The 13798-nt window shown below is 33.7% G+C and overlaps 2 protein-coding genes and 1 pseudogene across 2 annotated transcripts; all 3 read left to right on the top strand.

Annotated features, from left to right (window-relative positions):
* Positions 1-2191: 2191 nt before the first annotated feature.
* LOC104735634 (uncharacterized) lies at positions 2192-4272 on the top strand. Its single transcript, XM_010455462.3, has 4 exons — positions 2192-2481; positions 3029-3209; positions 3327-3393; positions 3470-4272. The coding sequence occupies exons 2-4, from the start codon at positions 3061-3063 to the stop codon at positions 3791-3793; spliced, it is 540 nt and encodes a 179-aa protein (XP_010453764.1). The 5' UTR covers positions 2192-2481; positions 3029-3060; the 3' UTR covers positions 3794-4272.
* A 1273-nt stretch (positions 4273-5545) lies between these two features.
* Positions 5546-7907, top strand: LOC104735633 (uncharacterized). Its single transcript, XM_010455461.2, has 4 exons — positions 5546-6409; positions 6518-6969; positions 7328-7477; positions 7562-7907. Exons 1-4 carry the CDS (start codon positions 5821-5823, stop codon positions 7715-7717), a joined length of 1347 nt encoding a protein of 448 aa, XP_010453763.1. The 5' UTR covers positions 5546-5820; the 3' UTR covers positions 7718-7907.
* Positions 7908-9189: 1282 nt separating this feature from the next.
* On the top strand, positions 9190-10056 carry LOC147929247 (LOB domain-containing protein 41 pseudogene; annotated as a pseudogene).
* The last annotated feature ends 3742 nt before the right edge of the window (positions 10057-13798 follow it).

The raw sequence follows: 13798 nt of genomic DNA, 5'->3' as shown, positions 1-13798 counted from the left end.
TCCTAAAACAAACAAAACATCTTTCTCTCCCCCCATAATTAAATACAGCTTCTTAATTCATTTTCAAAATTTTCCCCACAATCTCCATAATTCAGTGACATCTTTGCTTAAACTTTTTAGGGGAGGTATTGGTTTAAGATTTAGAAAGAATTTTAATGACTTTATATTCTTGCTGATTGTTAGAATCATAGAAAATTGAAAGTTAAAAATGAAGGATTGTAAGAGATTGTTTAGAAAATTTTTTAAAATCTTGATGATTTGTTTTTTCTAATCTTGTAAAATCTTTTTATTTGATGAAAGAGTTTTCATGACTTTTGTTATGAAGGAAATGATATAAAATCCTAAACCAATAACATAAAAATTGAATTCATTAACAATCCAAGATTCTTTTGTTTTACTTGAATAACATAAAACTTTTAATGACTTTATAAAATTCTTAATCCAATAACACTAGATTTATCAAGATTTTAGATAATTTTTTACAAATCCACAACCAATAACACCAGATTTTTAAAGAGTTTTTAAAAGTTTTGATTGAATAACAACATATTTTACCTAACTTTTAAAGTCATTAAAATTCTTTCTAAATCCTAAACCGATACCTCCCCTTATTTTTTTATTTATGGTTTATTGTCTACGTCTTTATAAATAGAGATCAACACGGAAAACGTTGGATAGTAGAATTGTAAAATTATAGGAAGCCATAGAATCCTAACGTTATGTTCTTTACAAACATTTGAACACTTATTAACTTAGTATTTTAAACAAGAAAGTTGGTCAGGAACTAAGAAAAGAGGGAAACAAATAAAAAGATCAGGCTAAGTTGCATCGATTTTTATTTTTTAAAGAAATTCACAAACGTACGTATTCCACTACATCTAATCTACTTCGGTGGAAAAAGAAGAAAACAAAAAAAAAAATCGAGACCACAAGATCTTTTTTTTTCGTAAAAAGGGAATATTATTAAGTTTTAGTTATAAGAAAGTGACTATATGTAAAATCTGGTTTCAAGATCCCTTACAACGAGAAAGATTGAAAGAGGATTTGAGTTTTTGTGTATAATGGCATGCCATGAACAAGGATACTATAACTTTATTCACACAAAAAAAAAACAAGTATTATGTCATGCCAAGAGTCAAATTTGATGAAGTTCATAGTTTCTCATGTTTTATTCTATTTGTGTGTACGACGAATTAGATAGCCAAAATATTAAATTCAAGCAAGTTAGCATTCATCGAAAATGTGATGTTAATTTTTAAAAATTGATTCTATAAAATAGTCAACTGTGATAGTATGTATTACTTACTGTCTCTGGTGCTTTGATAAAAAAAAAAAAAAAAAAAAGTATTACTGTCTGGTGATGTGGACACGTTAACTATGGAAGCCAGCAAATGAAGAAACATCGGACCCTGATAAAACCATTCCCGGTCAAAATGTCAAACTTCACTTATGTCTATTGAGAGCGTCATAGACACAGAGGCATGCGTTTTTAATATACTTTACTTTTAATAAATAAAAGCCAAAAACAAAAATCTATTATGAAAAAAAAGGTGAGATCTATAAAAAAGTAATAAAGTAAACTCTAGATACTCATGTCAATGTAGGTTTGTTTAAAGTATACAAAATGTGTAAGATACCAGAATGGTAATAGAAAATATATTTGTTTTCTAATTTACAATAAGATGTTTTCCATGGCTCCGATCTAGTATATTATCGAAAAATAAAGTTTCCGTTCCTAATTTCTTGCAAATTTATATACAGTGTGAAAAGAAATTTAGATTAACATTTCATTCAATTAAAATAAATCTCAAAATTCTATATTTAAAAAAAAATGAATTCATACATAGTAACATTTATTTATTTTTAAGGATTGAATAAGTAATTCCTATGGATACAAAAAGTTATGATAATAGTAGTATTTTTGGAAGAAATCATATTGACAAAAATTACTCTTAAATATTTTATTCTATTTTTAGAAATTTTAATTTTAATTATTCTTATTACCAAACAAAATCATTAATTATGTTAATATATCAATGAAAGAAAATATGGGATAGTGAAAAAAAAATAGAATGATATCTTATGTGTTAAAAAGAGAAAACAAAATCATTAGCTATGTTGACTAATCTATTTAAAAAAAAAAACGCATGGAAATAGGAATATTTAAGCTGTCCACAAATATCACTATAACGACGGCGATATATAGCAGTTTTCTTGTTTTTTTTTTTTTTTTTTTTTATATATATCACAAATAAAATAAAATAAAGAAAAGCAAAATTTCTAATATCACCAAAAACGCCATCGTTTCACGTTGTCTTCAACCTCACCCACACTTTTTTTGGTCTCTCTCAAATCCTTATATAAAATCCTTATTTCCTCCGACGATTTTTCGCCTCTCTCTCTCCCTCTCTTTACTCCTATCTTCTCCTCCGTCATCGTGCTCTCTCTCTCTCTCCTCTCCCGGAGATTTTTACTACTCAGGTACATCTCTCTCTTCCTTCTTCTTCTTCTTCTTCTTCTTCTTCGTTTCTCAAGTTCCTTTCATGGCTGATTTTACAGATCACCTTCTTCGTCTTCTTTCTCTTTTCTTCATTTTTACAATAAGTTTTCATAGATATTAGATCCGTCGTTTTCGTTTCTTTTGTTTTGTTATTAGAGTAGCCTTTGAGTTTTGTTTCTATTTGAGCCAAAACTTCTTCTGTGTCATTCTTACGAATTTTGAATTTTCTCGGATCTGGGTTTCGTTTCGTCCTTAGCCTCTTCGGTCAAACGCCATCGTTGGCTTTATCCGAAATTGGTTTCTGTTTTTTTTTTTTTTTTTTTTTTTTCCTTCAACCTGAAGCGATTCGTTTGGTGGTTTAAAGCTCTGATTCAGATCCGTTGTTTTTAGGGTCAGATCTTACAAAGTAAACCCTAGTTTTTTTTAATTGGATTCTGGAAATTAGTTTCAGATGTTTCAATTATGTGTTCCTCCCCATCTTGCTGTGATGGATCTGATCTGATTTGATTGTGGTTCGATTTGAATCAGGCGTCCTTCGGTGGATCAAAGGGGAGAAAAAGATGAATCATTGCAACCTTCAGCAGAACGCCTTCATGTCTCGTGAGGAGATGATGGGATTTGATCGTAAGGATCTTGTTGTTTGTCCTAAGCCCCGACGTGTTGGTTTACTCGCCAACAACGTCATTCGTCCTCTTAGATTACATATGAGGTATTTATTCATTCATTCAAAGCATCCGCCTTTTTTGTTTCTGCAGTCATGAGAAAACAAACAAACAATTGCCCCCCTCCAAGTGTTGATAGAAGTCTCTCTTTTCGATTTTTGTAGTCAAGCTGCAGCTGATTTGTGTGATTCTAAAGCTGGTGCTGAGCTTTTGGACATCATTCGTAGAAAGGTATGCATCTCTGATCCCCTTGTCAATTCAAAGCTAGAAGATTCTGATTTTTAATCCTTTGTTGTTGTATCTTCAGGAGGATAATGGAACAATAGGGCAGTTACTATCATCATCGCCACCATATTTTCCCGGATCACCACCGAGCAGAGCTGTGAACCCATTAGCACAAGATGCTCGCTTTCGAGATGTGAAGCTCAATCCAATCTCACCAAACTCTCCTTTCCTTCAGCCCAATTCAGCAACAGCTTTCCCGTCTCCATCTTCATCATCATCATCATCCTCGTCGTCCCGTGGTTGTGTTAGGATGAAGTTTGGACTCAACTCTCCTGCAGTTAGAGTAGAAGGATTTGATTGCTTGAACCGTGACCGCCAAAACTCAAGCATCCCTGCCATGGCTTAGTAGACTGAAACAAAAAACCAAGTGTACATAGAGAGATTTGGAAATCGTTCACCAGTGCCTAACAGAGGAGGATTTGATTTGCTACTTGCTGCTACCGTTACTACTACTAGTGTTACCATTTTTGAATTAAATGAATATGTTTTTTGTTGTTCATCTTTTTCCTAAGAGAGAGAGAGAGAGAGAGAGGAGGAAGAAGGTGGGGAAGATGAAGATCAGTTACCGTCGCCGGTCACCGTTTTTTTATAATTATTCAGGTTAGTGTTTGTATATAAATATGCAGTATTTAAAGAAGAGTCGAATCAATGTATTCGTTTGGTGTTTTTCTGGGTCGGGCGGATCTTTATTATTGTGTTATATTAACTTAAGGGGGAAGAAGATTAGAAGAATCTGTAAAATTTTCTCGGGAGAAAAGAAGAACTCTTTGTTTCTATCTTCTCGTTGTAATGTAGATAATTTATTTGGATTTTTATCTTCGTTCAGAGAAAGTCACCATTATGTATAGTAATGTTTCTTTTTTTGTCCTGGTGATCTGAAGTCCTCTCTCTGACCCTTTGTGTGTGTGTATTCTATTTCTGGTGTTTTGATACATCTGTGTTGTAAGTAAAGTCATATATTGGAACTCATACATTAAAACCGGGAAACTTCAAACTTTATCAAACACTCGAACATCCAAAGACTTTATCAAACACTCGAACATCCAAAGACTTTATCAAACACTCGAACATCCAAAGCGGTGGTGAAGATACGTTGTTGAGTTTAAAGTAATCAGTTTCTGTGGAACCTCAATGTCTTGGAACTTTTAAATGTGATCATATCTGCTAAATTTTGTGGCCCAGAAGGGTGTTATCAGACTAAGCTTTGCGTCCCATATGTATTATCTCCACAACGCTATTGCTATTGGGTGTGAAAGGAGGACTAAACTATTAAGTTTCTAATGCATGGTTTTGTTGATCAGCATTTCGAAACACCATGAGAATCCCTTGTTTTGTTTCTCCATCCACCACAAACATTTCGGGTCTGATGTGGAAAAGTTGCATTTGATCCAATGCAAATCAGGTCTCTTCCAAATAACCGAGCTATTTCGATTCTAAGTTCTCGCCGGTCATCTTCCATTTTTTTTTAATTGTCGTAAACATCAGTGATGTCAGTGGCTCATGCATTTTTTGAACTTGCGACCTATGGTCGTCTTCCTACAAAGTCATTGTTGTGGGCTTATTGGCAGCTATCCATGATTCATCCAATTCTGTTTTGTCAATGTCTAATGTGGATCATATTGTCTATTTTGGGAGATAAGCTCATTCTTCAATTTCCATATGCACCAAAGCACCACAAAGAATAGTTAAACTACTGCAGTTGTAACAATGTTGCTGTACCGAGAGCTCTTAACATAAATGTTCGTTTATCAAATTTGTGACCCTCTACTTTTTTATTTTATTTTCTAGTTATCGTTTATTGGATCGATGTAAACCGTATGCAACAATGTACAGTATGTTGGTTTATCAAATTCGTGATCACAGTTGTATATTCGAGATATTATAAACAAAACGAAAACAAATTGGAATATCAATTGAACATTTACACTATCACTATTTAATACTATACAGTGTGTATAAAATTAAATAAATCTCCTTCCAATGTAACAGAAGTCTAAATAATTGGAACCAACCCGGAGTAATTCTTACTTTATTTGATTTCTTTACAAAATAAAAAAAATCAGACAGTTATGTGATACGTCCGGCAAGACAATTAACCGAACAAACGCATCTGTTGAATCAGGATAACTTACAACAACGACCATTAACCGCCATAATTTCTCTTTCCCTCTTTCTCTCTCTCTCTCTCTGTCTTGCCTCTTATTACAAAACCTTTCGCTGATCGTGACACCACTCTCTTCCCTCACTCTTTGTTCTTCAACTCTCAAGCATCGCACTGTGCTTGAGAGACAATTTCTCCTCTCTTTTTTTTGTTTCATCCTAAAAAAAAAGAACAAGAGAGAAAGCAATTAGAAGAAGAGTGAAAAAACAATAATGGCGGGTGATGATGATGATCCAAAACCATCCGCTCTTGAAAGAAACAACGCGGATGAAGAAGACCCGTACATTAATGATCCGTTGGATGAGTTCAAGGGGTTTACGGACGAAGACATTCAAAATGTCATGGCCGATTTCAACCCTACTCTGATGGACATATCCTTCACGGAAAACACGCATCCTCCTTCTATGTCTCTTCCATTACCCACGGACGTTGACCAAACTCAGTTGATGCACGAGCTTGATCTTTCTATCACAGATTACGATATCAACGATGAGTTTGATGGAATGTCGTCTTTCCTCGACGACGATTATACCATATCTTGGGACATGTTCGAACCCCTAAATGATGATCCTAATGGAAACATCAACAATGATGTCCCACAAGAGACTCGTAATGTTGTTGAAACTACAAGACTTGAAGTGAGTATTAGAGTTTTCGGTGATGCTAATGGTCCAAACTTTGAAACTGGCGGTCCATCCACAGTGCATGTCCCGAGAATCGCTGATCGAATGTTCGTAGTACCTGATGAAAACTCCGTATGCCCTTGTTGCACAATGCTTCGAGAACTAGTCCATGTCAAGGGTATAAATATCTATCATTATAAAAGTTTTTTTTTTGGATTTATTGAAATATGTTTTGGGGTTGCAACATTGATCGTTTATTGATTGGTTGTTTGGTATGATTATATAGAACGAGAAATAAGGAATACCCTCATCATCTTTGGAGGGATTGGTTTCTTATGCCATGCGCTTCTCCTGACTCAACTTCTTGCTTCTGATCCGATGGAACCTCCACCTCAACCTCAACCTCAACCTCTACGATATTATCTACACGATTTAACGATGGAGGAAGTAAAGAATATTATAGAAGATTATTGCTCCGAGAGAGTAGCAAGCGGGTTAACACTTAGGCAAGACACCAATGCGGCTTTTTATCAAGCTATGAGTGTCAACTCCATCGTTAACCAGCCGCCGGAGCCTATGTTGACATTACCAAGCACAGATGTTCCATTGCCTTTGGTTTCACCTGATGAAGCTCTCGACGTTCGACCTGTGCCGCTACGTGTTGGACTGAGAGAGCAAGCCACCACCGATGTGTCGAAAGAAAGGAAAAAGGGGAAACAAACCCCTCTCGCTGCACAGGTATCGTCTCTAATTTCACAATTTATAACCACTTATAACATCATATATATGATCGGTTAGGATCTCCTTTTTAGTGGAGACATTTTTCTTGCACTGCAAGGAAACCTATTACTGATATAGTTACTTAAGGTTAGATTATGGTCCGAAAACGTGCTCATTTTGCTAAAAGAAAGCCTTTTGGCAATGTGATTAGTGGAATCGTATAAATGATCGATCTTATTACAGAAAAATAACGACTAGTTTTATTTCGTTTATTAGACAACAACAATTTGTATAGCTGGTATTATTTAAGAGAGAAGTCATTAATTAACAACCTCCGTTTCTTTGGTTAATCTCTTATGTGCCGGTGGAAGAACAGAGAGCAAGGACTAAGAAAATGACAGTAAAAGATTTCAGCGAGCATTTTCATCTCCCAATCGAAGCAGCGGCGAATGAGATGAAGGTGTGTCCGACGGTTATGAAAAAGATCTGTCGGGAAGGAGGCTTGATGCGGTGGCCTCACCGTAAGGTATAAACAACTCTCACTTTTTTAGTTGTTGGTGTGTTTTTTTGGCGTTCGTATTTTAGTCTTAACTTTAAATTGATTTTGTAGATAAAAAGTCGCCTGACAAAAATCGAAACATTGAAGAAGATTTTGTTAAGCACGGCTAAGGAAGGTGAAGAGAAGGCTCGTATTGAAGCTGAGATTGAGAGGCTGCAACGTGATATCGAGAGGATCTGTAGCGACGCACTAAAGAATGCGAAGTGATTTTGTTTTTCATTCAAATTTTGGGATTTCTTTTATTGAAAGATTTAGTTATTTGAAAAAGAGAAAAAAAAAAACGTTTTGGTGCACTTAAGCTGCCTTGTATTGTGGGTAGCTAGTTGTGTAATAGAATCACAAAAGTCACAAGTACATATATGAAATAATATAAGGAAAAGTCTTGAGACATTAAATATTTGTTACGTTTTGTTTTACAATTAGTTGAAATGATTTGATTGGGTAACAATTTCTCAAGTTTATTTTGAAAAAACCGGCGATGAACCGAGTCGCCCACAGTCACAAGAAAAATTGAAAACAAGAAGCGGCGGATGTATGGTTTTGGAATTGGACATGTAGATTTTTTTTTATGGAAACTTTATTTCATGTACAGTCGTTACTAGTTAAAAAATGACCAATGTCGACCTGCTTATATTAATGCGGCGAGTCGACCAAACCTAATACGCTCGGTCGTGATTACCATGTGCCTTGAGTAACCTGTCGTCTTCTTCTCTCTGTTTTGTTACTCTCGGTGTCCCAAAAATCCAGGGGCTTTCTACCACCTCCCACGCATGCAAAATCTCAAACTATAATATTTTTATTTTATTTTATTTTTTTGTCAGCCATTCCTTTCTCTCAATTAAAAGCCCAATTAAAATGGGCATAAAACTTACAAAGCATGATACAATCTAAATTAAGCCCAATTTTAAGTTAATCCAAACACATAAACAAAAGCTAGAATAAAAGTGAATAACCCATAAGGGGCATAGACACTTGTTCTTCCCTTAACCATGTATCTTGTTACGAAGCGTCACCGTTAAGCTTTTGTTGACACGTGTGTTCTGGATTCTTCTTGCTTCTTCTCGCCAATGAGATCTGTACCAAATACTGAAGCTAAACGCCGGCGTCGAATTCTTCATATTAGATGAAGCTTGTAGTCATATGTCTTTGAAACCATCTCTCCACAGATTCATCCGCTGCTTTTAGTTGAATCACCTGATTTCGACTTCATCCTATCTCCAAGCTAAAGCTCCGCCTTTAGACCATGAGGTCTTCTTCAAGCCAGATCGGCAATTAGCGGCGAAGAAATTACTTAGTCTTTAGAGGAAGAACACAGTCGATGATTAGTCCAATCACAAGCATGCGGGATTTGCTCTTAAAACCTTGTAGAAAGAGGACAAAACAAAAAAAAACCTATATCCAATCTTAACTTAAAATGAACCTAGCTAAGATGGAAGATAGTTAAATCCGCCTAAAGCGGAAAAGAGATCCGATTCATATATATAGAAATCGGAATAGCCGAAAAAACAAAAAAAAACCGGAAGAAGATTCCGGTTATTCGGAAATCTCCTTCTCTCTCTGAAGGATAAGAGTGAGTTTCTTTTGATTTAAATATATAAAACTAAATACTCAGTTTCCATTATTAATTACTAAACACATTTATCCTTAAGGTCTTGAAGTCAACTGAAAGAAATCAAGATATGAGGTTGAGTTGTAATGGATGCAGAGTTTTGAGAAAAGGGTGTAGTGAGAATTGCAGTATAAGATCATCTTTGGCATGGATCGAATCACCTGAATCTCAGGCCAACGCAACCGTGTTTCTCGCTAAGTTCTAACCATCTTCGTCCTGGTTAGTTGTATATGATTCTCAATTTCTCTATCATCATCTTATTCAACATTTAGTGAAATCTTTTTACAAAAAAACATTTAGTGAAATGACGCAACGACACCGTTTTGAGTAATTTATAACTTTGTTGCTGCCATCTTCCGATCATTGTTGCACGAAGCTTGTGGGAGAATCGTGAATCCGATCTACGGTTCGGTTGGTTTACTGTGGTCTGGAAGCCATCACGCCGATCGTTACGGATACGGCGGCGAACGGTCAAGGTCCGCCGATACAAGCCTACGACATTCGTCATATCTCCTCCAAGGAAGCGAAATCCGCCGCAAATGGCTCGAGCCATCATCGCAAACGATGTAAGACCCGACGAGCTAAACCAAAGCAGAAGGAGAAATCTACTACAGATCACGAGTCGTCGTCGTTGAGCCACCAGTCTGAAAGCAATGGGAAAGAGACGGTTAAGTATCCGGTAGAGCTAGAGTTGAAGCTCGGGATTGAACCGGTTTTGAATCACGTTGTTATTGTTCCGGTTAAGAAGAGGAGGATGGGTGTGTTTCGCACGTGTCTGGTGGAGGAGGATACGTGTAAAGAACAAGATTGTATCTTTGGAAAGATAAAATAGCAGTTACGATATAGACACATGTCAAAATTGTATTGGATTCTCAAGTATTGTAAGAAATACATTGAGCGAGCGTAAATATTAATTAATAAACTCAGCAGTTCTCTTGTTCCTTGGTCGCTGATTCTTTTTGATATGGTGTTAATTAGGATTTTCTCTGTTAATTTATTTGTTTCTTGATCTGTAAGTTTAGTCACTGTGGGTGATTTACTAGAACGGTACAGTATAATCTTAATTGACGATTCTTGAATGGTTTCGATAGGGACAGGGTCGACGATTCTTAAATGCAGCAGCCCATCTAGAGCCAGAGGTAAAAATACACTTGGATGACAGGATGAGTGCGTGTGTGTGTGACTAATAAAAATCTTTTGATAGGGTCTGCCAAAAAAATTGGATCACATGATTTCTTGCGCCACACTGACCAGGTATTGAGTTGCTTACAATTTACCTAACTTGAAAACAAAGCCGGCTTCATATATACGTGTACAAACCTAGGAGCCCTTTGAACGGTAATTAAATATATGGTTGTATATTATGGTGCAGAGACTAGGAGAAAGTATAGCCTTTGCTCAACTTGCTTTTTGGTATGATACACAGTGGCAACGAATTGGCACAGCGGCCACAGGCCTGAAGAGGACTTGTTGCAACTCCAAATCACAGCTGTAGAGAGTGAAGCAATCAAACGGGTTTGTTTTAATCGCAGAAAAACAGCTGAAAGCAATGGATTCGAGAGACGGGCTGTACGAACAGTTGGCTGCAAACTATCCTCTCGATCACATCCAACAATAATTTTTTTTTTCTTTTGGGGGTCGTAAAGTGGTTACATATTATTTTCCTATAGAGAATCAAATGTCTTGTTATAGCTACTTTTTGCTGTTTTAGACAGTTGGTGGGATTGATTTGTACCTACAATTCGTTACAAAAAAAAAAAAATAGTATGTAAGCACTGATCACTAAGTCACTAGAATCATTTCCTAAGAGCAAGGCCAATGGGGTTGTTATATACTGTTTGCAGTTTTTATGAATAAAATTTGTATTGTTTTTAAAATAAGAACACATGACCCTTAGAGAATATTTTCTCATCGATTGGTAGGTTCTTAATTTGGGTCTCTTATTTTTCAAAAAAAAAATGTTTTTGAAATTTAAAAGTTTTAAATAGAATAGAAGAAGTATAAATGTTTAAACATTTAAGATTTTATAAAAATAAGAAAATATTGCATTTAATTAATTTTTAAACATTCAAAACATAATAAAAACATTAATACATATTACAATAGAAATGCAATTCATGAAAGGAGAAAATGATTAATTATAATACTGATTTGCTCCAAATTTTGCTCAAATATTCTCAACCAAATCATCTTGCAAGCGTTTATGTTTTTCTCAATCATGAACATACCTTCCTTCGAAAAAGAGGAAGATGCTAAAATACCTTCCTTCATAGCCGAACAGGTAGCACACTCTACTCATGTACTTCCATCAATCCATTTTTCCCATACTAAAATAAGACCTTCATAACCAAATAAGGATACATAGCGTCTCTTAAAACCGAGTTGAGGATGTTAAATAAGAGGCTCCCTTCAATTTTTTCTTTTCTTCTAATTTTTTTTTCTACTAAACACTAAGGAGGGGGTGTATTGAACTTGATAGTTTAGGAGATTTGGTGATATTTTAATATTTTAGAATTTTGAGAGATTTGAGTGTAACTTTAGGAGATTTGATTATTTGTTAGAGATTTCTAAAAATTTTGAAACTTTATTACTTGTGATTTGGTGAGATTTGGTTATTGAATTTGAGGTGATTTTATGATATTTTGGAGGAAAAAAATAACATGAACACATGTTTTCTTCACAACCTAAAAAACCCACCATCAAAACTATAAGGGATGTTGGAGACGTACATACTGTACCGATCAACATTAGAGCTTAATGACTTTAGAGAATTTTATAACATCTATCATGCTTACTTACAAACAATACACGACACATTATTCATACTTGTGCTGAACTTTATAACATCTCTCATCCATTTTGGTGCCATCATCAAATATATATATATATATATATATATCAAATATATATATATATATATATATATATATATATATCAAATATATATATATATATATATATATATATATATATATATATATATATATATATATATCCAAACATCTCGTCAATCGATTAATCCAATCCAAAAGCTGGTATCATTGTCAAGACACGATTGACATCATTCCTCACGATCTCAATATCAATATCACTCATCTTCTAAGGGCATCATTAATGGGAGAACTTTTTTTGTGTTTTTAGATTAAATATATAGTGAAATAATGTTAGATCAGTTGTTAAGATCATAGATAAAAAAAATGGGAGAACTAATTATGGTGTTCTTAGAATAAAGATATAGTGAAATAATATTCATAAACATTTTACAAATTATAAAAACTTATAAAATAACATTTAAATTGCTTACTTATATAAAAGCAATTGTATACTTATAAATTAATATAATATTCATAAACATTTTACAAATTATAAAAACTTATAAAATAACATTTAAATTGCTTACTTATATAAAAGCAATTGTATACTTATAAATTAATATAATATTCTTAAACATTTTACAAATTATAAAAACTTATAAATTAACATTTAAATTGCTTACTTATATAAAAGCAATTGTATACTTATAAATTAATATAATATTCTTAAACATATTACAATTATAAAAACTTATAAATTAACCTTTAAATTGCATACTTATATAAAAGCAATTATATACTATAAATTAATATAATTTTCTTAAACATATTACAATTATAAAAACTTATAAATTAACATTTAAATTGCTTACTTATATAAATGAAATATTTTCTTTTTTTTTTCCAAAAAATCTCGTCCAATCACATGAAGCCACGTCAAATAAGAACTGGCTTAAATCAGTTCTACATTAAGAACTAAAAAAAGTGTTCTAAGCCCCTATTCATTATTTTTATAATTTTTTTGGGCTTAGAACACCCTTGGTGTTCTCCCATTAATGATGGCATAAGGCCAAGCTTTCACCTTGGAGAAAGAATGAGAGAGTATAGGAGAGAACGTATGGTGTAGAGATAGAGGAAGCTTCTGCAGTTGGTTTCAGAATATTTTTTTTTTTTTTTTGAAATCTTTCAAAATATCACCTTTAAAGGTGTGATTTTGTTACTCATGTATTTCAACTAAAAATGTTTTAAAAAGTCTCCCAAAATCACTTACAATCTCATTTTTTTAAAAGTTGTAATATTTTGAATAATAGTATATTTGTAGTGAGATTTATAAATTATTGATTCAATAACAAGAGATTGTGAATGATTTAAGATGATTTCTAAAAATTCCAAATTCAATAACACAGGATTTCAAAAGACTTCTTAAAATCACTGATTAAATAACAATGGATTTAAAAATACACCAAAATCTTCTAAAATATCAAGTTCAATATACCTCCCTAAAAACCCTACTAACAACCCGTGATGGAGAAGGTCTATAAAAACACTACGAATTCAAGATTTTTGTCTATACTTGCATCTCTCGTGTTAGCCTTGTAGAGTGGCTAAAGAACACACAAAATTGTTTACTTTGAGATTTTTTAATTTTTTCGTCAAACATACCAGATTTAGATTAATACGTAACAACCAATACATTGTTTCTAACGTCCCACTCCCACCAATGGCTATAACCAAAGGTGGTGGCCAACTGCAGTTTACTTTAAGATTTTTTATACACAATTGTTTACTTTTTTTTTTTTTTTTTAACAATATCTTTATATTCCATTTAGTCTACAAGTTGGAATCATACAAGCAGTGCCTCCTTTA

Source organism: Camelina sativa, chromosome 13 (assembly GCF_030686135.1).
Source record: "Camelina sativa cultivar CO46 ecotype springtype chromosome 13, ASM3068613v1".
Taxonomy (NCBI): domain Eukaryota; kingdom Viridiplantae; phylum Streptophyta; class Magnoliopsida; order Brassicales; family Brassicaceae; genus Camelina; species Camelina sativa.
This window is presented reverse-complemented; position numbering and strand designations above follow the sequence as displayed.